Raw genomic sequence first — 24,875 nt, 5'->3', positions numbered from 1 at the left:
GTTCTCAGAGTGGAAACATATCCTTGGGGAATTAATGGAGCACACAGTGGAGGAGCGAAAGAGATGTCTTCATACACGTTTGTATGTATAGAATTTCACACATTTCTGCCACTTTTCGTTTGATATAAATGCTTTTATTCCGACAATTAATTATGGATTTTTTTTCGTCGAGAGAACTCTAAAGTGTTGAACGAGAGGCAGATTTTTATTTGCCTTTGGTGGAATTCGAGATTTTAATTTATTTAAAAGATTTCCATTTCTGTGCATTTGCAAAACTAAATCCTGCCATGGGCATCCTGCTCTAATTGACAGCTTTTCCTGCTGCCTGTCACATGTCCTTTCGAGTAAAATCGACCAACTGGAAAGTCTTGAGTGCTAAGTTTTTCCCCCCATTTAGTTTTCTTTGGTGGCTTATGCAAATTTGCGAAGCTACTCAAATCTTTCAATGGGTTCTCCACACCTAAACACGAATCTATAATGATTACATATTTATTTATTCAATGCGACTGTTGACTTTTATTGGAATTCAATTGAACGGCTGTCATATGATTTAAGCCTAATTCAATTATTTCCATTTAATTTTCCACAAACACTTTGGCGCATTTAATTTGCATTTTAGAGTAGCGCCAGGGGCAAGTGGCGGAGAACTGAAAAAAAATGTCCAAACTCGGCTAAGCCAAATCTTTCAACGCATTGGTTTTAATCTTCCTTAAGGCAAAACATTTGTGGGAGGTTTGAGCGAAAGTTTGCACTTTATTTATTTGTATTTATATTATATTGTATGTGTGTAAATACCTACATACACGCCGTGTTTCTTTCAACGCTTTTCTCACTAATAGCTTCATCTATTGTTCCTTGACCTTTCCTTGGACTTCCAAAGAAGTCAAAGATTTCCGGCCGACTCCCACTGATCCACACCAAGGCGACAGCTTTTATCCCCTACCTCTTTCAATGATCCTCTCTGAGCTACGATGATCCGCTCTCTCAATACGCACTTTGTCGCCAAGACGAGAACATCAATCGAATAGGAAAAGGACAAGAATAACGGCAAGCAGAGTAGCGGATACAAGGCACAACCAGCAGAAGATAATTCCCTAGGGATACGATAATCAATTCATGTAAATTCATGTTACATTGAGACCGAGAAATTAAAATTAAATAAAAACACACTTCCATATCATATTTTTTTTACGAAATGTATTGGAAAAAAATATTATTAGAATAACTTAAAGTAAATTTCTTCGGTATTTTTAATCATTATTTTATATATATTTTTATATATTATTTTATTTATATATATATATTTTATCCCTATTATTGTCTCGTTAAAAAAAGATATTTCATTAAAACAATGATAAAATTTCTTCCAGAAAATATTTCTAATATACATACTATTCACGGTATATTTTTTAAACTTTTATCAACCCAAGAAATATTTCTCTCGTGCGACTTTAAATTTTAATTCAATTAATTTTATTTAAGTTTTTTGTGTAGGAACGAAAACATTTTTAAAAAACATCTATGCCCAACATTCCAAAATAAGTCACAGGTTTCGCTGAAATCAGCGTTTGAGTTTTTGGCCCCGAAAACCACTTCTGTTTTTGTTCGTTCCCGAAAACGGAAAATTTCCCTGAATCAACCTTAGCGCCAATTTTACGGCTAATTAAGAGTTACAAGTTAAGCCTATTGTCAAAATAGAAATCCGTTTACGTTGTCTTTTTTTCACTTTATAGATATGTGTACGACGACTTTCCCGTGCGATATCATGTAAATACCTTTCCGGCATTTCCGCCAAAATATTCCCTAAGCCAAAAAACATTAAAATTCAATAAAAGCAGATTTGCTTTTACTTTTTTACAGATATTATTGAATTTAAATATAATTTCATCAACTTTGATCTCAAAACCTATTAAAATATTTTTTGGTATTTTTATAGTCGTATTTTTCTTTACTATTATCTCCTATAAGAAAGAAGATTATTGATAAAAGTTTTTCCTCAAAGTCTTTCGTACATAATGAACTATCGAAAATTGGCCCAATCGGGCTCAACTAAGGGTATATTTTGTTTACCCGATACTCAAAAAGAGTATAGGGATACATTCGATTTATGTTGACAGTGGACAGTGTGTAACACCCAGAAAAAAGAGTATCCAGCCCCATAAAGTATGTATATTCTTGATCAGGTTTAATAGCCGAGTCGTTACAGTCACGTCTGTCTGACCAAATCAGATCTCAGAGCCCATAAGAGCTAAGGCAAATACATTTCAAAATTTAGTCAAGCCCCTTTTTCCTCCACAAAGAACGAAAATATTTGACATCCACAATTTTTAAGATATGAGAAACCCGAAAACGCAGAATTATAGAGAATGACCACCAGATTGCCGAATCTGGATCAGATCTAACTATTATTATGAATGAACGAAATGATAAAATCAATTTTCAGTGGCAACGCAAAGCCTTCCACGCGCTTACTCTTCCCCCTCTCTCTTTCTCTCACACACACTCTCGTCGTGCAGTGTACGCCTTCTGCCGGAGGAGAGCTATAATAATTGAGTTCGGGTACAAATGTAGAGTCGCGGCCCTAACTGCGACTCACAACGTTCCTGCTCGTTTCCATATTAAGTAGGTTCAATAATTCTGACTTCCAGTAAATCTTACTTTTGAGATCTGCAGTAGAGAAGAGGATCTGAATTCCAAAGACATTATATCATTTTTCTGCCCATGGCTGCTTGTATAATTTTCACGCAGATCAACGGTTTGTTTTACTTTTTTTTTAAAACCAAAAAATTTGTTATCTAATTTTTGTTAGACAATTTTCCGCCGCTTATCGCGTTTGGTTGCATTTTTCCAATACTTTTCCCAAAGCAAATTTTTGTGTGTGTTCTAGATATAAAATTTTCAAATTAACTTTTATTTGAATTCATCTTTGGAACAGAATGTGCAATAGGGTTCAAAGACTTTCCAAAAAAATTCGCTGATTTTATTTCGGTTGAGTTCATTTTCAGGTTTTTCATCGCACTTGTTCTAGCTGGAAGTTGTAGTCTCTGTCCATTGTATATCGTTTGAGCGGGGAGCAGCAACAACAAACCACTTTGCAATGGGTGCCTATGATTGTTTGGCTTTCTTTTTGTTGTTCAATTAAATATACGAGTATTCCAGTGCAGCGTGCCCGGACCCCTCTCCAGCACAGCACAGCACTCTTCTTCTCTTTTACGTTTGTTATTATTAAAAAAGTTTTTTGAGTTTTTATTTGAATTTCCAAGCGCAGCGCACAAAGTAAAAGTAAAATCAACAAAAAGAACGTGTACGAGCGATAGAGTCGATATTCCAACTATGGGATACCCGGACCCGGACCCGACCCGATACGCAACGAATTGTTTTCCTTATTCGAGCTGTATTTAACATTCATCTGATCTGATCCGACTGACTATCAGTGCTATCCGCGTAGCTTTAAATACATTATATTTGTCCATGAACTGGAAGAATCATTGTAAAGGGGAAGGGTGGTAGGATATCTTTAGGGTATAGCCCAATATTGCCTTCCGACTCTATAGCTAAAGGGTATAGAAAAGTGGTATTCATACTCCTCTTACAATGGAATCAAAAACTGGTGCTGCACTGCCATCAACTCGGCCAATAACTGACCGATTGTGCAAATGTTGTAATAATTGCCAATACCAAGAAACGAAACGCAACGCAACGCAAAAAATTAATAATAAAGATACTTTTGCAATCCGCTCCGCTCAACTCCGGGGAGGTCTCAGAGTCTCAGCCCCCGTGCATGAGGTAATCCAATCGTAGAGAAATAAAGAATTGAGCTTGGGCAAACAACGAATACAATTTTTGTGTGTTTCGTTTAATTGCTTAATTTAATTTGCATGGAATACAACAAAACAAACAGCGGAGCAAAGGCAAAGGCAAAGGCAAGGCAGAGGCTGAGGCAGAGGCAGAGGCAGAGCTCCAAGAAAATACAAACATACCCAAAGTTCTTTTGTTGAGCAGCGCAGCAGCGACGAAGGCAGCACACGGCACAGCGGCAGCAAACAAAACACTTGAAAAAAAACTGTTTCGCAAGTTACCGTTCCGTTGTTGGTGCTTTTTCTGTGATTTTTGTTAACACTCTGTTGGCCACTTTTGCATGTCTCAAAAAAATTGTTAAAAAATTGAGGGGGGATTTTTGTTGCTTATTGATTGCAATTTCTGTCGGATTTATTACCTATTTTGAATCTAGGCAACACTTGCGTGCTGTTCTGCTTTTATGCCATGCGATTATTTTCAGGGGTTTTTTTGTATTTTTCGGAGCACTTGCTTGTGACTTGTGCGAAATTTTTATTTGTTTTTGTTTGTTCACTGTGGCAACAATTTTCGAGGCAGGCAACTATACGAACAGAATTTTCGTTGTCTGAAATGGTGCTTTCTGCGGCTAGCACCAGAACTTTTCTCGCTCTCAGCTTGGGTTAAACTCCGTTAGACGACTCAGCCCCAAGCAGCGATGTGGGGCCGTTTTATATGGTTCTCCAGCGGCGGCGCTCGGCCTCGGCTTCGGCAGCGGCTTCGTGTCTGGTATGATGGATGGCTCGGGCCGCGGGGAGAGGGGCGCGGATGATTGGCTGACGGTGCGCAGACGTGAAAAAAATATAAACACAAAGCAGCTGGTTCTCTATGCCAGCGATGTTGGGCAAGGGCGGTGGGCGGTGGGAGGCAGGGGGGGTCTCAGCTGTTTTCGGTAAAAAGCCGGCAACAACAAACAAGCCTCACATGTGGACAGGAGACAGAGCGACAGAGACGGGAACACAGAGAGTGAGAAAGAGGGAAAGGAAGCCTGACGAAGAGCGGATGGTGGATGGTGGATGGCGAAGCGAAGCGAGAGCGGAAAGACAACAAAATAAAAGCAAATAGGATAAAACAGCAACAGCAGCAACAAAAACAACAACGATAGGTGTCTAGTCTTAACAGGTGGCAATGCGAGGCTTTTGCTTTTGCACGCTGCTTCGGCGGCAGTCATGATTTCACGGCAAACTTATCATGATACGGCTGCGGTATTTGGAGAATAAAACCCACGCAAATTGTGCATTTTCATCATCAATTTTGATGAATTAAATTGATTATTTTTGATCATTTAATTTGCACATTTCTGTTTTGTTTTTGTTTTGCAATTGTTTACTTTTTATCGGTCCATTTGTTGTTCACAAAAACTTCGACGCAAAAATCGAAACACAGTGCAGGGGCACAACAGCTACAGCTACAACAATAACAACAACTGGAAGAAAAAACTGGCCAAACTCGCTTTAATTAGAAGCCAAATAATATTATGTGAAGATATACGAGTATAAACAACATTTGGTACTTAGACATGCTAAATGCTAAATATTATGGCGTCTTGGGTGCCTTGAACTTGCATTATTGATTCCGACTAAGCCAATTTATAATGTTTTGAAAACCTAATTTCGAATCCCGTGGCGGTTAAATTATTCCATATTTGAAATTTACTTTCAAGGTTTTGCAACACTGCAATCGCTCCAGTTTCAAGGCTGCCATATCGCTTGAAATACTTATTTTCTTTTACTCTCACAAAAAGATGTAATTTACAGTTCCTGATATGTAGCAAATGTATAGTTACAGTGTAGTTACTGAGTAGGTATAATGTAAAAAGTACAATTTCGTAGACCTGCTTAAACGTTATTTTATAAGCAATACGATTGAAGAGAGTACTTAAAATTAGCCAATCAAGTGGACAATTGATTCATCAGGCGGTACAAATTATATATTCAGGGCTGGGAGTTCTATTTAGCGAGTAATATTCAACCGAATATTAAAATTCAACCATGAACAGACTTGTCGACTTTTCTCCACAAAAATCTTAAGTATTTTTTCTTCATCGATTGATTTAATTTACTTTATCATTATTCCACTGGATTGCATTTATATCCTTGTCCAATTGTTCAAACAATTTCCCTTTGGCGCTCACCGCTCGTGTCCAATCGATAGAATCGATGACCGAACTGCTTTCTTCAAAACGGCTATTGGCTCTTTTTCTCTGTTTAATCGGCTATGGCTGTCCTTTTCGCTCTCTTTGAATCGGGTACTGGATCGGTAGCAACAATGAGACTCATTCCATACATTGTTCACGGTTCGTTCCATACCACTTACCGTTGGCAACATCGAATTTGTATGGGCAGTTTGTTGTCAGCAACACTTATAGAAAAATTTGCAGCATTCCGCATACCCTTAAAAAAAGTTATTATAGAATTGAGGAAAAGTTTTCGCATCTCAGGCTCCAATGAATGCAGAAGCTAGACAGTCCCCATTATAAAGCTATCTCAAATAAATTTTGGATCGAAAAATATATACAGAACACTAATCATATGCCTTAATAGGTATATAACATGTCGATCTGAGACAAAGTCATCAGTAATGCTTCAAATCAGCTTGGAAAACAGAATTTTAATACTAATTATATGAAAAAACGTTTCATTCCGTTTACCTTACGTTTTAAGATTTGACTTTTTTTGTTTAGACCCAATTTTAGACACAATTAAAAAAGAGCAGTCTTTAAAATTAGCCAATCTTGTAGAAAATTAATTTATCAATCGGAAAAAATTATGTGTTCAGGGCTGAGGGTTCTAGCTAGCTAGCAATCCCAAACCGAATATCAAAATCGAGGAATATGATTTCCGATCGTGGACAGAGAACGATTAGCCCATTGCCGACCAGTGTATAAATACTCTCCCCGAAAATTATGAGTCTTGAACAATTTTAGCGCAGTTTAGGAGAAGGATATCATGTTCTTTTTGTCAATAATTAAAAAGGATTGGATGGATCTGCAAAAAGAATTTATACACAGCATTATTTTCCGCGGCTTAGCTCAAGTTTTCCATGTATCTAAATAAATGGGGGTTAAGTGGGCTAAGCTAGTTTTTTCATCGATATCTTTAATTTACAGTTAAGTCCAAAATCCAATTGTCATGTTTGTCCCGCTTTAAAATTTTTGTTCTTAAAAAAATATCTAAATAAGCTGCAATATGGAACGATACAATCGCGCCTGGAGAGGTAATTGCCAAAATAGTTAGGAAAACAGCCAAAGGTTATTGATAATTTTTCACAGATCCCGGATCCCCGCTGACGCCATTGACTCCGCTGTCCACACAGGTCTTCAAGTTTGACACCAAGGAGGAGTTGACGCCCACCGGCGGTGATACCATGGGCCGTAGGGGCCATGGGGAATTTCGGAGTTTGACTTCGAGTCGCCTAACTGTGCCAACACGTTTTTCGCAGTCATTTTTGCGCACGCGGTCTGTTTTCTCGCCCAATTCTCAGAGTACAGCAAATGGCAGCAGCTATTCGGCGGGTGGAGGAACAACTCGTAGTTCCAGCTCCCGTACCAGTAGAAAGAGCACTTTCTCTACCAAGGTGAAGCGAGAACCCGGCTTGAGCGACAGTTCCTACCCGCGGTTCAAGCACGGCTCCCCGGTGGAGCACCCCACACTGAGCCCGCGGGTGCGTTCGCTTCTGAACCGCACTGGCAACGAGCACCTCACGGAGATGTTCACGCGTCAAGAAATCGACTTAGAAGTTCTGATCCAAATGACACTTGACGATCTTGAGGCTCTCGGGGTCCGTGGCGCCAGGGAATTGAAACTAGCGATGGAGGTTATCAAATTCGCCAAGAAAATATTTTGCTAATTTACCACGTGGCGTACATAAGTCCATTTTAATATTGTGTTTTATGTCAATTTTACTTTCATCAACAATGTGTATTTGTATTAAATGTTCAATGTAAGGAAAGATGTTTTTATACGTACAACAATAATATAAACTTTGAAATCGATCTTATTGCCCGCTCAGGGGTTAAGTTAAGCATTTTTCGGGCTGGGCAGCACTTTTCTCCTTGTTCTTGCCAACACTGCTGCAGATTTTGCGAATTTTCCAACAGCTCACATCAGTGCTGTCAGAATCTCGGAAGCTGTCAAAAAACAAGCTAAATTCAGCTACGCCCGCAAATAGTAAGTTAATTGTAACAAATTTGTGGTTTTAGTCTTTTTTTTCAGTATTTTATATTTCCATTTTGAAGTAGACTCTATAACAAATCATAGCTTTCTTGTGTTCACAACTTATATACATATCGAAAATTTTGTACTTTGGCAAAAATTTAATGGTGCGGTACGGTCTTTGTGTTAGCAATTAAGTAAATACGTTTAGATCGTTTTGTGCTCAAAATATTTTAAAATTTTTACAAAGTCATCGTTTCTTTCACACACCATCTTTAATATTGAACAAAAGTGCGATATATAGCTTTAAATAAGCTGAAATGGCACCACTGCCTCACATACATACATAACTTATTTTTAACAATTTTCGACGTGATGTGATGTGCATTTTCTCTCATAGTTTTGTGCTTAACCATGTAAAATAAAATATTATTAGAAAGTAGTGAATAAACATTAAGAATAAGTGCAAAGGTAACGAAAATGTCTGAAAAGCCGTCGGGAAAATGGACAAGAAATTATGTTCGGCTGCAAAGTGACAGCTGGCTTCTGACTTGCGTTATTTGCCTTGAAGTTTTACATGGCATGGCCGTTGCTGGCCACGCAAAATGATTAATGTGCAATATAAATAACCGACTAATCAGATAAAAGTGCATTGCATTGCCCTGCATTTGCATGTATTGTGCATATATAAGTTGCTATTTTATATGGCAGTATATATAGTGTTGTTTTGTCAAAAAACCATTCGCCTGCAGTGTTGTAAAATGCGGCCGCTATCATAATGATTCTGTTAATTTTGCAATAAATCTTAAAAGTTGTTTCAAACTCACGCTTTTCGAATATATAAAATGGCATAATTTTCTGCATGGAAACATTTGTTATTAATTAATTGCCAACTTTTATTGCCACATGCGATACTTTCGGCGTTTGGCAACACTGACGACTGTCTGCTGTGCCTAGCACGTAAAAGCAAAAATGGTAAAATAAATCAACTAAATTCTCCGCCGTTACGCAAAATAACACCTAAATAAACTAAAGTTCGGCCCTAGTTCAACCAACTAGTTTTTGGCTCTAAATTAAATAGGCAAAGTGCGGTGAAAACACCTGCAGGCCGCTGAGGAGGCGACAACCTACGGAGAAAAAACATGTACACACACCACACTCGTATATGTGAATGTGTATATTAAGCAGCAAAAACAACATTAAATAATACTACAATCGGATATCTTGTATTTGTGGACTCAATAATAAGCATTCGATTCGCCAGCAGACAGCCGCCATTAACTGCAAATAACGCACGCCGAATGCCAGGCCGCATATAAATAAATAAAAAGCCGAACAGCAGCACAGCACCTACTACATACACGCAAGAAAAGAGAAGAGGCACAGCACCTCCAAAAGAGCAAGAAGAAAATTTAAATTACTTTTAATTATGCTTGCAAATGTTGTTTGAGTGGCCCGCGATGCGTGCGCCCGGCGGCCCCGGGTCTCCGCTGTCGCAGAGCGGCCGCCGGTGAGAGGGAAAATTGCTCTTATGAAATTTTGCGTAACAGAAAAACTCGAATGCAAATGAAAATGCAAAAAATGGGAATAAGAATGCGTTGAATTGTTTAATATACGCTGGCTGCCGGTGCATCTGCAGGTGCTGTTGCGGGTGCAGCCCCCGCTATGGGCTCCGGCTCCGCTCCCATTTGTTTGCGCCCAGATAAGCTCTGGGGCTTCTTCTGCGGCGCGTTTGTTATAAACAATTTTTACGGCTGCCCAAGCGATTCTCCACAGCACGCACACCATTCCACACACACAATATTAATTCGCCGTATCTGTTTATCTCTGTTTCCTTTGCAGTAAACATAATGCCCGAGAAGTATATAAACCCCTAATGTAAAAGCCCAGAATCGATTTCTTACTATTAGCTACCCGTAAACAATTAACTTATGTAAGTACAGGCGTGGGAGTAGTCCGAGCACGAGGCAGAAGCTAATTTCACCATCCAGAATCAATATAGGACCTAGACGAGCAACCAAGACAAGGATCAGACCGAACCGACAGCAACCGACCCCGACACATGCATGAATAACCACCAGCCGAAGAGAAGTCCAAGCCCCAACGAGTAAACGATTCCCACGACCGATGGCCGCCGAAAAGGAGATGCTGGCCCACGACATGGTCCGGCGACGGAACTGGGCCCGGGCCGTGGCGCTCTACGATCAGCTGATCTCCGCAGCGCCTGGCTCCGCACAGGCACAGGCGACGCGGGCGCAGAAGGATCAGCAGATCGCCTGCCTGCTGGGCCGCTGCGAGTGCCTGCTGGAGCTGGGCAAGTACGAGGGCTGTCTGGCCGATGCCTACAAGGTGCTCACCCTGCTGGCCGAGCAGACGGAGTGCCTGGCCAGTGTCTCGCGCGCCCGTCGCTGGCTAGTCCACGCTCTCTTCAAGATGCACAAGTATGGGGTAAGTTCGGATCGGCAAACCCTTACGTACACGAATCGCTGACATATCTGATGGCCTTGCTTTTCCCGTAGGATGCCGAGATCTTTTTGAGCAAGTGGATCAACGAGCTGAGCGGCCAGCAAATATTCTCGGACATATCCAAGACCCTGGAGCGCTACAAGTCCATCATCCAGATGATCATGAACGGCCAGCACAAGGCCCAGGCGCAGAAGATACCCCACGCCCGGCTGGAGGACGAAATGGCCATACTGGACACCAAGCTGGACCACTGGGCCACCAACAACCTGCCCCTGGACAAGTACAGCAAGCTGCTCAGCAACAAGGGCCTCAAGAAGCGCGAACAGCAGCAGCAGCAGCAACAACAGCAGCAGCAGCAGAACGGATCGGGCAGCGGCAGCGGCAGCTATGCGAGCAGCAGCAGCAGCAGCAGCACTGGCAGCAGCAGCACCATGTCCAGTTCCAACACAAATCTGCACAAGACCAACGACCTGCTGGCGGCCATGAAGCTCACGGCTGGCAAGCACCAGCCGGCCTCGCCGGATGGCCCCAGCCTTGATGCGGCCTCCGGCGGGGATCAGGCGGCGCCCTCGACCACTTGCAGCTACTGCGCCATCAACTTCCTGACGAGGAACGAGCTGCGGCAGCACTGCCAGACCGAGGCCCATCAAAAGGTGATCATGAGCGATGAGGGTGAGTGTTCAATGCGGAATATAACAACAAAGGCGCTGCCTTAAGGTCCATCCTGCCATCGAGTCGATGATCAAAACTAGGCGAAACTACTGCAGGCCTCCTCACATCCTTACCCGAGCCATCACCCCGGGCACACTGGCACACACAGATCAATTCCTCCCAACGACTTCCGCATAAACTGTAGCGACAAGGAAGAGTAGGAATCATTTCCCCATTTCTTCTCCCACTGTCCACGGACCTCGAATGTCGCATGCCCAAGCCCAGCCCCGGACGGCCCTTAAACCGCAACAAGTGGCGCGCCGTGGCCCAAGGCTGGGCGCCCGCCTGAACCTCATCTAACGCACTGCAGACAGGCCACAATATTTCACTTTTGAGCAGAAATTTGTTTCGATTAAGGGCCAAGGGCCATAGAAGGATCTTGTTAGACAGCAAATGCATTACAAAAACTAATAATTGTTAAAGAAAGCGAGAGTAAAGTGTTCCCGCAAAGCGTCGTTGCTGTTTCTCAGGCATTCGAGCAGGTATGCCCTTGAGCTCCTCCTTCTTTCTTGCTTTTGCTTTGATTTCCCAGTCAATCTATGACCTTCTGCCTCTTGGTGACCGCTTGCACCAGTGAAAGCCGCTTCAAGGAATAATCAAAAACTGATTTTGATTTAATTTATACGCGAAGAATGCCCAATAAAAACCCACTGGATTTGCATTCGAGAGTAAATTAGCTCCGGTAGAAAGTGCGTCGTGAAACAGCATAGATTATTCGAATATTCCGAAGTATGGAATGGCATGCCATAAGAAAAACCGATTCTTATGGGGACTGTCGACTTATGGGGATTCCATGGCACAAGTTTTTCATTTGATATGTGATATGGAAGGAGGACAGACCGTTTTCCAAACCGTCTTTGTGGCTAGGTGGAAAATACACTTATCCGAGAAGGGAGGCAAGGAAAAGTTCGGTTCTAATAGCTGACCCGTAGCGCAACACCCCGAAGGAAGCTTCTCCGACCCCATCAGCATCAACAACCGAGTCGATATGGTAGCTACATCTGACCAGTTCTCAGAGATTATAAGAACTAGAGCACCCAAATGTTGTGTGCGCGCGCTCCCTTCCTCCCCCACAAAAGACGAAAACCAGAAACTTAGAATTACTGATAATTGCCATATCTAGTAGATTGCTCAATCTGGATCAGATAAGACCATTATTATGGTCAGGAGAAGCCAATGAACTAATTGCAGTGGCTACTCATTCTCTCTCTCTCTCCCTCCCTCTCTTCCTCGTGCAGTGTGCGCGCTGGGGCGGGGAGGGGAGCGAGATAGAACGTCTGGCGTTGGTGTGAGAATAGAAAGGAAAGAGAGAGACGTACAAAACAGGAAATGTAAAGAAACATAAAATCTCCCAATCGGTTCGATGCACTTTTATGGCAATTTCCCAGTTCTTTTTGCGACATCGGGTATAAAAGTAGAGCCGCGTTGTGACCATCTGCCTCGGGCTTGGATCGGTTGTTTATAGATATAGATGTAGATATAGATATAGATTTTGTATACTGCAATCACTCATTTCGCATTCGATTATCCCGTCTAGGACGAGACTGGAAATGGCGGCCGCCACCCCGCGGCTACACCCTGGACACGTACAGTCTGTGCGAGACGTTCAGCGATGCACACACCTGCCACTACGGGGCCCAGTGTGTGGAGGCGCACGGCCAGGACGAGCTGAACGAGTGGAAGGAGCGCTTCGAGTACCGGCGCATGCGGGTGCAGAAGGCCTGCGAGAAGGAGCTGTACGGGAAGTCGTACACGGAGCAGGTGCTGGAGCGCTGGATCCAGGCGACGGCGCCCGAGCGGGTGATGTGCGAGCGAGTGCCGGAGATAGAGGCCAAGTGCGAGCAGCAGCTGGTGACCAGCATCAGCTCGAAGACCTCCAAGCGCGAGTGGCTCTTCCAGCTGGAGACAAAGCAGCCGCTCAAAGCGGTGGCCCTGCTGCAGGACGCCCATCGCAATCACTTTGCCCTCAAGTCGATCAAGCTGGGCACGGCCTCAGCTTCAGCCCAGGTGGAGCTCAAGTCTGACCAGGAGTGGGTAGCGGCAGCAGCAGCCGCCGCCGCTGCCGAAGCAGCCAGCGGAAGCGAGCCAGCGGAGGGAGAGGAGGAGTCGTCGCCGCCGCAGCAGCCTGCGACGCTCAGCCACGAAGTAACAGTCGAATTTCACACGGAAATCTATGGAACGTTCCGGCAGGCCATCTGCTTCGATGTGGGCCAGGAGCCGCTGCTGGTGCGCCACCTGTGCGTGGACGTGCTGCCCGTGAACGATGCGGAGAAGATCGAGGAGATCAAGCGTGATATAATCAACAGCTCGGCCACCCGCTGGGACGTGGCCAACACCCAGCTGACGCGCTTCGAGACGACCATCGGCACCCACCTGAAGACCGAGGCGTACCTCAGCGATCTGGACCACGAGCGGGAGCTGCTCGAACGCTATCCCTGTCCCCGGGCGGCCACCTTCACCCTCACCCAGTCGACGATCGTGGAGAAGCGCCTGACGCAGAACAACTACCGGTCGCGCATCCACGAGCTGCTCTACGTGGAGGAGATCGCCCGCTACGAGCAGATAGCCCGCTACAACGTCCGCACCAAGCTGACAGTGGCCTCCAACTACATACTGACGCCCGCGGGGATGGCCACCAGCACGGCCAAGTACTCGCTGGCCGGGGAGCTGTTCGCCCTGATGCGGCTGGGCAAGGACATATCGGAGGACACCTCGCCGGGACGCCTCATCCTCTCCAACTGCTGCAGCGTGTACATCTCGGCGCCGGAGGAGCCCGGCAGAAAGGTCTCTGCCTCGTCCGCCTCCTCCGGCTCGGAGCAGACGCGGCCTGTGTACGAGGCCCTCATCGAGGACAAGGGCAAAAACGTGATCTACTTGAAGCTGTCGGCCAAGTGCGTGGAGGCCATGGCCCTGCAGGCGGACACCGAGCTGGACGTGGACATCCAGTTCCAGCTGAACCGCATGCCCTACTGCGAGTGGCACAACGCCGTCGACAAGATCACCGACTTCCGGCTGATCTTCCCCGCCACGGAGCTGGAGCCGAACATACCCTGGACGCCCAAGAAGCAGTGGGCCGACGCCTGCGAGCCGAAGCTGAACGCCAAGCAGCGGGAGGCGGTCAATGCCATCACCACCGCGCTGAGCATCAAGCTGCCGCCGATCCTCCTGATCGGACCGTTCGGCACGGGCAAGACCTACACGCTGGCGCAGGCCATCAAGCAGCTGCTGGCCCAGCCGGAGGCCAAGATACTCATCTGCACGCACTCGAACTCGGCGGCGGATCTGTACATCAAGGAGTACCTGCACCCGTGGATCGAGGAGGGCCTGGAGGAGGCCACGCCGCTGCGCGTCTACTACCACAAGCGCTGGTCGGCGACAGTGAACGGCGTCGTCCAGAAGTACTGCATCACGGACGGCGTCGGCAACTTCAAGCGCCCCACGCTGGAGGACATCATGCGGCATCGCATCGTGGTCGTGACGCTCAGCATCAGCATGGAGCTGGCCACGCTGGGCCTGCCCAAGGGCCTGTTCACGCACATCTTTCTGGACGAGGCGGCCCAGGCCATGGAGTGCGAGGCCATCATGCCGCTGGCCCTGGCCAACGACTCGACGCGCATCGTCCTGGCCGGAGACCACATGCAGATGAGCCCCGAGCTCTTCTCGGCCTTTGCCAAGGAGCGCAAGCTGCACATCTCGCTGCTGGAGCGGCTCTACGACCACTACCCCTCGAACTTCCCCTGCAAGATCCTGCTCTGCGAGAACTACCGCGCCCACGAGGCCATCATCCGCTTCACCTCGGAGCTCTTCTACGAGCAGAAGCTGGTGGCCTCCGGCAAGCAGCCGCGCCACGAGCGCTTCTACCCGCTGACCTTCTTCACCACGCGGGGCGAGGATGTGCAGGACAAGAACTCGACCGCCTTCTACAACAATGCCGAGGTCTACGAGGTCGTCGAGCGGGTCTCCGAGCTGCGCAAGCGCTGGCCCAGCGCCTGGGGCAAGCTCAACGACACCAGCATCGGCATCATGACCCCCTACGCGGACCAGGTGTTCCGCATTCGCTCCGAGCTGCGCAAGCGCCGCATGGGCGGCATCTCTGTGGAGCGCGTTCTCAATGTCCAGGGCAAACAGTTTCGTGCCGTCTTCCTGTCCACGGTGCGGACCAGACGCACCTGCATGCCGCAGGGCAGCGGACCCGGGGTTGCCGCCGCCACCAGCATTGGCGACGCCGACACGGACTACGGTTTCCTGAGCAACTCGAAGCTCCTCAACACGGCCATCACGCGCGCCCAGTCGCTCGTAGCGGTCGTGGGCGATCCCGTCGCCCTCTGCTCGATCGGCCGCTGCCGCAAGGTCTGGGAGCGCTTCATCGAGATCTGCGACGAGCACAAGTCTCTGTTCGGCCTGACCTGGTCCAACCTGCGCTCCCAGCTGGACGGAGTGGAGCTGAAACGCGGCTACGTGCTCAACCCCTTGGCCCCGGAGTTCGTTCCGCGCGCCCTCCAGCCGGAGGCCTATCTGCGGGACCAGGCGGCCCTCTATCTGAACGGACCCCAGCACGGACACGGCACCCACGGGCCGCCGGGTCCTCCGGCCCACTATGCCAGCGCGGCCGGGATGCTGGGCCCCGGACCGGCGGCTGCCCACCAGATGAACCAAATGGCCGCTGCCATGGCCGCGAACCAGCAGCTCTCCCACATGTACTCCACCCACATGGCGGCCATGATGGCCGCAGCCGCCGCCGTGGGCGGGGGCAAGGCTGCCAACGGGCCCGGTCCGGGTCCAGGTCCTCCTCCCCACTATGGTGGAGGGGGGCACATGGGCATGCGGGGACCGCCGCCCAATGGTGCGCCCCAGCCGCCGCATCTGCGGGGAATGCCCGGACCCGGGCCGCCTGGACCGCCTCCGCCGGGCGCAGGTGGACCTCCACCTCCGCCCTACAACCAGTACGCAACCATGCAGCACTGGCGGCCGCCCATTGCACCGCAGCAGCAGCCGGGCGGACAGGGCCAAGGACAAGGGCCCCAGCCGCAGAATCCCAATGCCAGTCTCTGGGGGCCGCCGCCGCAGACGAATCCGTGGAGCGTGCTGCCCCCGAACAAGCAGCAGCAGCAGCCACCGGTGACTGCTCCGGGACGAGGGCCCGGACCGGGTCCGGGATCCCTGCAACCGCCCCCACCAAATGCGAATCCCTCGCTGCCATTGCGCGGCGGAAGCGTGCCACCGCCGCCACCCAATGCTCCGCCCGCTGCCCAGCTGCTGCGCAATCCCAGCGAACTGGGCTACTTGGCCAAGAAGACACTCTACAACCATGGCCAGGCGCAGCCTCCGCCGCCACCGCCCCACCACCTGTACGGGCCGCCGCCGCCGCAGCAGCAGGCGCCGCCGCCCATGCAGGGCATGCAGAGGGGCAGCAGCGTGCCCAACGGGCCCATGAGCCCCATGGAGAACGGGCCGCCGCTGCCCTACCTGAGGCACAATGGCAGCGGATACAACAGCTACGACAAGCCGCTGGTGCCGCCCCAGCAGCAACAGCAACAGCAGCAGCCGCCCTTCATGTACGGAGCGAAGCAGCCATCCCCCAGCTCGCTGCGCTTTGGCCCTCCCTCGCACGACCTGCTGCCCCCGAATGTGAGCATCTACGAGATGGCCTTCAACCCCAAGGAGGAGCAGTACAAGTGGTACCTCAAGCTCCTCGAGACCGTCGGCCAGGAGGGGGCCAACAAGTTCGCGGACATGCTGCGCCAGGTGATGGTCACCCTGCAGCAGCAGCAGCAGCAACAGCAGCAGCAGCAGGGCCACCAGCAGCAGCTCAAGCAACCGCCCCACCAGCAGATGGTGAACAATCCGATGCTGAACAATCCCCATGTGATGGGCGGCGGCGGCGGCGGAGGCGGCCAGGGCCAGAGGCCGCAGTATCCCATGATGTATCCCCAGAACCAGCCGCAGCAGCCGCTCCAGCCACAGTCCGTGGAGGCCTCGCCGCCGCTGGAGAACTTCAATCACCAAATCGACTTGGTCTTTAACTCGATCATGAACGGAGCCAACGACATTGCCCAGCCCATACTGCGGGACGTGCTGGGCATGGTGGCCGGCACGGCAAGTGCCCCCGGCGCGGGACCTTCTCTAACCAATGGATTGAATGCCCTCGAGCTGCAGCAGCAGCAGCAACAGCAGCAGCAGCAGCAGAGTCGCCTCTTTGCCATCATGCAGCAGCAGCAGCAACAACAGCAGCAGCAGGCGAAGATACCGCCTGGCCCTGGACCGGGTCTGTATGCCGGGCATCTAGCTGGTGGGCCGCCACAGGGAGGAGGGCCAGGACCGGGACCAGGCCCTGGACCTGGACCACATCAGCCTCCGCCCAATAGCAGCGCCAACAACTCCAACTTTATGGGTAAGGGGGCTCGGGTGAGGTGTCGATTGTAGCCGATTGAGGCCCGGCAAAGCATGAATGTTGCGTTAGGTTCGATTTAAGATTGTGGACTTCCGCAAAAAAGGTTTGCAGGCCCCGAATGTGGCCATCATTGATGGATGGAAGGTATCGCAGGTATCCGATGGTGTAGCACAAGCTACAAGAGACTGGAGATGCTTGCTAGACGATAGACGGGTGTCGCATGGGCATATAGATATTAGATGACTTTCCAATGCTATTGATTCCTTGATTTTGTTCCGTTTGTAACCTTTCGCTTTCTGTTTTCCACCAGCTGTCAATCCTCTGCTCAACGACAAGCCCTACAACAACCCAATGAACATGCACAACAACGTGGGACCGAACAACGCTGGAGTGGGCGCTGGAGTGGGCGTGGGAGTGGCTGGAGTTCCCGGCACCAATGGCCTGCTGAGCAATGGGAACTCGGTGCCGCTCTATCGACGCCAGGCCCTGACCGGCAATGGCATTGGCATTGGCATTGGCCATGGCATCGGGAACAGCTACAACAACATGCCCGGCCTGGACACGGGCACCAATCTGATTGAGGCCCTGTTCCACGCCAACAACGCCGTGGCGGATCACTCTGTGAAGTCGTCCGACCATGTGCAGGGCCTGCTGTACAACAATTTCAGTGCGCTAAAGAGCGGCCACGAAATGGACCTGTTCCAGTCGATGCCGCTGCCAGTGCCACACTCGGAGGCCAACAATCACCACCATCAGCACCAGCAGCATCAGCAGGCCTCTTCCGCGGCCACCACCTATGCGGCGGTGTTGAGTCAGGGCCCACAGGCGGCATCGTCGGCTGGTGGAGCGGGTCAAGGCCAAGGACAGGGCCAGAATCAGAATCAAGGGCAGGGGCAGGCCCAGTCACAGTCACAGGCGCAGTCGCAGTCGCAGCCCGCCCCGGCGGCCAAATCCTCGCAGGCGGGCGGCGAGCTGGAGAAGGATCCGTTCGCGGCCATACGGGAACTGGGCCAGGCCACAACCGGATTCTACAACTATTTTCAGTGAGGCACGGACAGCGGACGACCTCCTGTTGTGGCATCAAAGGGTCTTAAAATAAAACAACAAAAAAAACAAAAATAAAAACTAAAAAAAAAGAGAAAATTAACAAAGAAAAAAATTGCAAAATTCTTAGCTGAGAACAAAAAAAAAAAACGTAAAAATGCCCCCCCAAAAAAAAGAGGGAAAAGGAAAAAACAAAAACGGAAACGAAAACGATAAATGAAGGAAAGAGAAAATATAGAAAAAGAACTGCTTGTTAATTATAGTTGCCCCTATCCTTATTTTGCTTTCATTTTAATTGCAAATTATTTTTTTTACGATAGCCATAAGTTGAGCGTGTGAATTATTATGATTAATTAATAATATACAAACCTATTTAGTTAATGTTTAGTGGTTACTAAAGCTCGTCCCAAATGCCGCAGCAGGATGTTGTTCGTATTGATTCCGGTCCGGTCCGATCCCGATACCGATCCCGATCCAGACCCAGACCCAGATCCCGATAGTCCCCTCCAAGTACGCCACAGGCGCCATTTATCGGCTCGCAGCATCCAAAGGGTTGCTCTGAGCAGCCTTACAAAAAACAAAAAACAAAAAAACACATAAAAAATGAACACAAAAAACCTTATCGATTAGACTCTTGAAACGAAAAAAAACTAGAAGAAACAAAAAAAAACCTTACAAAAAAAAAACAAAGAAATATACGAAAAAATGCAAAAAAAATAAAAACAAAAAAAAGATTAATTATGTAATAACTATTAAATGCAGGATGCATACGAGTAGTTAGCTTTAGATCTAAGGTAATCCAAGAAAATTTGTATTGTACATTTTTTTCTATCTTTAGTCCGTAGTCCATATGCTACGTAAACCTTTGGTCTTTCTCTACTATATTATTATACCCTTAGTTCTCGGTTATACAATGTAAAGCTTTCAATTTTGTACAGCAGTTGACTATTCAAAAACATTATTAACAACTACAACTACAAAAACAAAAACAAAAAACCATTAAAACAAAAAAATGAAATTTTGTCATGCACTCAAAAATACACAACTTATTATCCTTAATTGTACTTCAGAATATATACTTATATATATATACAAACATGCATATATATTTATATATTAAGTGGCTAAAAGGGATATTGAAATGTTTGTGTACGGAAAACAAAACTAAAAAAAAAGGCAAAAAAAAAACCATTAATATATATACATACATATATACATAAAGTTGTGCACGAGTTATTTGTTCCTTGGGCAATCCTAAATTTCTGAAGTGTGTTTTAATTACATTACTGTTACGACTCCGATCCCGACCCCAGCCCCAGCCCCGACCCAGACCGAGCGACTGCCGCCCGGCGATCGTATTCTGCTGAATGCTGAATCCCCGCTCACGCCCTGTCCCGTACTAGTTTAGACCCGTTTCGATCGATCCTTGTTTTATCGTAGTATTTGGCTAGCGACTTCGATAGCAAGCATACACACATATATACAAGCATATATAATATATATATATATATAACTGTAATTATTTAATCAATGTAACACGTACGAGAGTAGCAACAGAAGAAAGCGAAATTTACATTTAATATACAGATAATTGTACTTTTAATAATCCAACCAACCCCCCAACCCAACCCCTCTCCCCACCCACACACTCACTCACGTCATTTGTTAAACGAAATTCTAGATAATAAATACATTGCAAACGAATACACACACACACACACACACACACACGACATTTAGTGTTACATTTTATGTAAATTTAGACGCATCCTAACTAAACACCCGACAAGCCACAACAACTCATTTCGCACGACAAACAAACAAAAAACGAGACATTATTAACTAAATAGCCCCCCTCCCCTCTCAACTGTATTGTATATGTACACAAATTTATATGAAATCAGCTACGCTGAAAATTCTTTTGAACAAAATTACAAAAAAAAACACAAAAAAACAAAAAAAGATCCCCAAGGGACAGCAAAAAAAGAAAAAAAAACTCGAATGTTTGGATTTATTTGGCAGCAGCAAGACCTCCCAAATGGGAAGGGGAGCCTGACCTTTATTAGTTTATAAAGCTTAACTAGATTCTAAAGGTGATACAAGACTTAATCCTAAAGGCTTAGATGGGGACATTCAGGCCGGACAACTCCTCCTTGACCTCGTCGTACAGATCCTTGTAGTCGTCGTTTTGGCGGATGAGCAGCGCAACTGTTCCCCGCTTGACGCCCATGGCAGCACCCAGGTCTGCACGACTTGGGGTGTAGGCATAGGGAATGCCCTTCTCCTCGCAGACGGCAGGCAGATGGCACATGATGTCCACAGGTGTCACATCGCCAGCAAAGATGCAAATGCTGTGGAGGAGGAAGAAGATGAGGGTCTTCACTTTTCCCATGCTCATTACTCATACTAACCCAGTCTCTCCTTTTCGCAAACGGGTCTGCACATCCTTAAGACCATTTCGCAGATAGGTCTTGTGTTTCATGGCTTTCTTGACCAGTTTATAGCACTTCTTGGCGAGCTTCTTGCCCGCCATGGGCTTGGCTATGGCATTCACAAACAGCAGTTTGTCGTCGTACGTCTCCTCCTCCTTGATGGTCACGTCTCCGCTGATCTGGACGGATTCATTGGGATCACTAGAGCGCTCTACTTTCACCTTCATCATAATCTTTTTGTTAAACAAATTTGATTTAATTCAAAGCAGCCGAACCGAAGCACGTGTTGATATCAGCGTTAGTATCAGTGTTGGTATCAGTGTTGGTTTCAATCCTCAGAAATATACCGTCTCATTTAAAAAATATACTGTAAATATACTGACGAAAAGATGAAAGATGTGAACAAAAGTATATCGATACTATCGACTGCCCGCACAAGTTTGAAAGTGAATGAGTGACAATCCATTGGGATAAATAGTGCAGGGAAGGACAATTCGGTAGAGCGAGAATTAACAAAAATGTTTCTATACTGTTTCTGGCTTGGCCCATACAAATTGAATGTTTGAGAGCCAATAATCAAATCGAAGAAAGCAGTTCGTCTATCGATACTATCGATATAGTACTATTAATACCAGCCACAGTGGAGCCTCGATAGGAACGAAGTAAATAGCTTGAATACACTGTAAAGTTGTTTATTCGAAAAATTTTAATGGATTTATAAGTGTATACAAAGGCTGTCTCAATGCTCTCTTTTGTGCGGCGGCACATATACCTGTTGTTGCTGGGCCTGGCGATCGCTGCGGTAGCGCGAGTGCTGCTGCTGCAGTGGCGGCGGCGGTGCACAATGCTGCACATTGCTCAGGGGCCTGTTCTGGGCATCAGTGATGGGGAGAATGTCACCGTTGAGGACCTCCTCGTGGTTTCCATAGCCCATAAAGAAGACCACACAAGTTTTCTCCGTGACACCCGTTATCTCAGCCTCATAATACTGTCGGAATTGGGGAAGGGAAGGAACAAATGTTGCACAAATTAGTGGGGGTCGTCACCAAATATAGGAATTGTTTGAAACTTACGCGTCCATCATCCCAGTACTTGGCCATGCACAAATCGCCCTTCTGCCACATCCACCCATCACCGGGCAACATTCCAAACTGCTGGGCTGCCGCTGCAGGAGTCACTGCCCTTGGCTGAGGATTGATGCCGGCATAGAGCGACGGTGGAGACGGCTGACTGGCCCCTTGCAGAACATCTTTGACTGTCTTCGACCCCGCTGCTCCAGCTGAAGAAGCCGAAGCAGCCGGAGCAGCTGAAACAGCCGTAGCTCCTGTGCCCTGACTCTTTAGCAGGCTCATTGCGAATTCGTTCGTCTCCTTGCTCTGGAAACCCATTATCTTGCTGGGATCATATGTGTAGCCGTTGGGCAATTGACTGTAGTTGGCAATTGATTGCTTGAATGGATTATAATGGGGTTGATGGTTCTGATGCTGCTGTCTCTGAGTCTGCGGTGCCTTTTCCGACTTCTGCGAGGGCTGTGAAGACTGTGCTGTCTGTGGAGGCTCCGTTGACTGGCGGTTTGACTGCCCCTGGCCTCGCTGACGGCGCGGTTGACTCTCTCGCTTGGGGGCACTCACTTTAAGATTTGCAGTATCCTCGGTGACTTTGTTCAGGCGCGCATTGAAGTCATCGCCCGAATTGTTCTGCTGCTTAGGGTCTGGCTTGGCTGCTCCGGCTCCGGTTCCGGCTCCAACTCCCGAACTGCTTGCCTGCTGCGGCCGGCGTCTGTTGCCAGTGCCATTCTCAACACGGACTGAGCCGCCGCCGCCTCCTCCTCCTCCGCGACGCTCGCTACCGCGTCTGTTGGCCGATTGGTCCTTGGCATTCGAAATCGAAGCCTCGTGCTCAGTTTTGAACTCTGAATTGCTTTTAATTGGCGGATTTTCTGGGCCATTGCGATTGGAATTTTTGATTGGAGCCGATTCTGGCTTGTTGCGCGCACTGCCGCGCTCATTGAATGCACCTCCACGATCCCGCGGTGGACGCTCGTCTCTAGGAGGGCGCTCCTCCCGACGTGGACGCTCATCTCGTGGTGGCCGCTCTTCTCTGGGCGGACGTTCATCTCGACCACCGCCTCGATTACGGGCTCCGCCACGCCCTGGGCCAGAGTAACCGCCACGATTGGCGGCAAAGCTGCTCGAGACATTGTTCTCGAAGCGAGAACGATCTGAAAATTTGTTAGCCGATGAAGATTCCCCAAATCGAGGGCCATATTGCTTAAATACTGAACTGTTGGCAGTGGATGCGACAGCGGAGGCGGATTCGGTGGCAGTGGCGGTGACGCTTGTTCCTGCCTCCGTTGCGGGCAGTTTGGTGGTGAGAAAATCGAAGAGTGTGGCATTGGCTGCTGGCTTGGGTGCCTCGGCTTCATCCTTGCTGCTGGCACCTCGTTTGCCCTCTCTGCCGTGCCTATCACTGCGGCCCGGCCGCACATCCATTTCGATGGGCCCGCCGCCGGATTCTTTGCGGCGCTTGAGGTTGAACAGAGCCCGCTCCAGATTGTTGCGGGTGACGTGCAGAGCGTTTCTGGCCTCCTCCTCGGAGAACCCCTTGTCAAGAATCTTCTTGATATTGTGGTCCACGATGTTCTGGCCGCCTCCACCAAAAACCTTCTTGCCACCGGCTTTGGTGGCCACGGCAATGGCCTCGTTGCGCATGGCATTAAACTCGTCGTTCTCTCTGGCCGGCTTATCCTTGTCGGCCAAGGCGTGGCTCCTGAAGTTGCGGTCGGCCGTCGAGTCGAATTTCTTGCCAAAGGCCACCCAGGGGGGCGGCACAGACGTCCCGTTCAACGGGCGCCCGCTGCGGGCATATTTGAGCATGGTGCGGGCCAGATCCCACTTCTCGTACATTGCATCAACGCGACCGCCCAGCAGTTGCAGCTCGTTTGGGCGCAGAAGCAGGAATCCCTGCATTAGTTGCAGCTTCTCCGCCTTGAAGTAGATCTTTGAGCCTGGGGCCACGTTCAGATTGAGCGCCGGCACCGACTCCAACTCCAGGCCCTGTATGCTATTCTGGCCATCGCTCAAGTCCAGTTGCAAGAGGCGTGGCGCCGCCTTTGATTCTTCGTTGGATTTGGGGGCCGCGATATTGCGAACCCGCTGAACCTGCAGGACAATGCGGCCGGAGATAGGGGCATCCTCGCGCTTAACTGGCAGAGCTCCACCGCCAATATCGCGGATATCGCGCTGAAATCAATAAGAACAGCTATTAGACGCCTGCCAGCCGGTCCGCCCACTTACTCACGTTCAGTGCCTCATCAATAATTTTGCGTGTGTCCTCACCCCCGACAGCGGCGGTCAGAGTCTTGATGCCCTCGTCCGTTAGGTGCCTGTGTGAGCTGTTAGTGGCAATCGATTTCGAGATGTTTATGCTTCACTTACCAGCCGCTTTCTCGCAATTTCCTGGCTAGTTCCATTTTTTCATCAATACGTATTTTTTTGCAAGTTCCACAGCGAATTTTTCTAGCGATGGAAACTTAGTCAGATGTATACTCACTAGGGATGAGCCCAGCAAGCGGCCAGTATCGCGTTATGGATATCGTGCCAAGTATATTAATCAATGATTAATATTTATTCATCCAAAAAAAAATATACATGCTACATATGACAGTCGACATATGAGTGTTAAAGCGCAGAGCATATTGATAATAATTTAATGAGGAATATAATTTAATATAATTGACAATAGTTCCAATAGTTATGGCGATAGTTCCAAATACCACGACATGGCGCCAAGGTTGTTTGTTGTTTGAATATTTCAGTCAATGAGTTTAAGTTAGACTGAGAT

General features: G+C 48.0%; 5 protein-coding genes across 5 annotated transcripts in view; 2 read left to right on the top strand and 3 right to left on the bottom strand.

The window, feature by feature from the left end:
• Positions 1–4,459, bottom strand: part of LOC6597089 (Ig-like and fibronectin type-III domain-containing protein 2) — a 72,959-nt gene extending 68,500 nt beyond the window's left edge. Inside the window, exon 1 of the mRNA XM_026989910.1 lies at positions 3,981–4,459. The gene's annotated coding sequence lies outside the window, so the exon portion shown is untranslated. The remainder of the gene's footprint in view (positions 1–3,980) is intronic.
• Positions 4,460–6,966: 2,507 nt separating this feature from the next.
• Positions 6,967–7,787, top strand: LOC6597090. The gene is made up of 2 exons (XM_002022229.2): positions 6,967–7,050; positions 7,106–7,787. The coding sequence occupies exons 1-2, from the start codon at positions 7,023–7,025 to the stop codon at positions 7,681–7,683; spliced, it is 606 nt and encodes a 201-aa protein (XP_002022265.1). The 5' UTR covers positions 6,967–7,022; the 3' UTR covers positions 7,684–7,787.
• Positions 7,788–8,938: 1,151 nt separating this feature from the next.
• On the top strand, positions 8,939–18,698 carry LOC6597109 (probable helicase with zinc finger domain). Its single transcript, XM_026989395.1, has 6 exons — positions 8,939–8,963; positions 9,831–9,921; positions 9,980–10,436; positions 10,508–11,126; positions 12,703–17,556; positions 17,867–18,698. The coding sequence occupies exons 3-6, from the start codon at positions 10,116–10,118 to the stop codon at positions 18,601–18,603; spliced, it is 6,531 nt and encodes a 2,176-aa protein (XP_026845196.1). The 5' UTR covers positions 8,939–8,963; positions 9,831–9,921; positions 9,980–10,115; the 3' UTR covers positions 18,604–18,698.
• A 1,906-nt stretch (positions 18,699–20,604) lies between these two features.
• Positions 20,605–21,300, bottom strand: LOC6597111 (H/ACA ribonucleoprotein complex subunit 2-like protein). Its single transcript, XM_002022232.2, has 2 exons — positions 21,012–21,300; positions 20,605–20,951 (listed from the first exon to the last, which is right to left on the bottom strand). Exons 1-2 carry the CDS (start codon positions 21,260–21,262, stop codon positions 20,720–20,722), a joined length of 483 nt encoding a protein of 160 aa, XP_002022268.1. The 5' UTR covers positions 21,263–21,300; the 3' UTR covers positions 20,605–20,719.
• A 408-nt stretch (positions 21,301–21,708) lies between these two features.
• On the bottom strand, positions 21,709–24,571 carry LOC6597113 (tudor domain-containing protein 3). Its single transcript, XM_002022234.2, has 4 exons — positions 24,470–24,571; positions 24,333–24,417; positions 22,106–24,274; positions 21,709–22,020 (listed from the first exon to the last, which is right to left on the bottom strand). The coding sequence occupies exons 1-4, from the start codon at positions 24,502–24,504 to the stop codon at positions 21,772–21,774; spliced, it is 2,538 nt and encodes an 845-aa protein (XP_002022270.2). The 5' UTR covers positions 24,505–24,571; the 3' UTR covers positions 21,709–21,771.
• Positions 24,572–24,875: the final 304 nt, after the last annotated feature.

The sequence above is a fragment of the Drosophila persimilis genome, unplaced genomic scaffold (genome assembly GCF_003286085.1).
Source record: "Drosophila persimilis strain 14011-0111.01,24,50 unplaced genomic scaffold, DperRS2 tig00000431-arrow-pilon, whole genome shotgun sequence".
In the NCBI taxonomy this organism is placed as follows: Eukaryota; Metazoa; Arthropoda; class Insecta; order Diptera; family Drosophilidae; genus Drosophila; species Drosophila persimilis.
The sequence above is the reverse complement of the archived record's forward strand: the minus strand, read 5'-3'. Positions and strand labels throughout refer to the sequence as shown.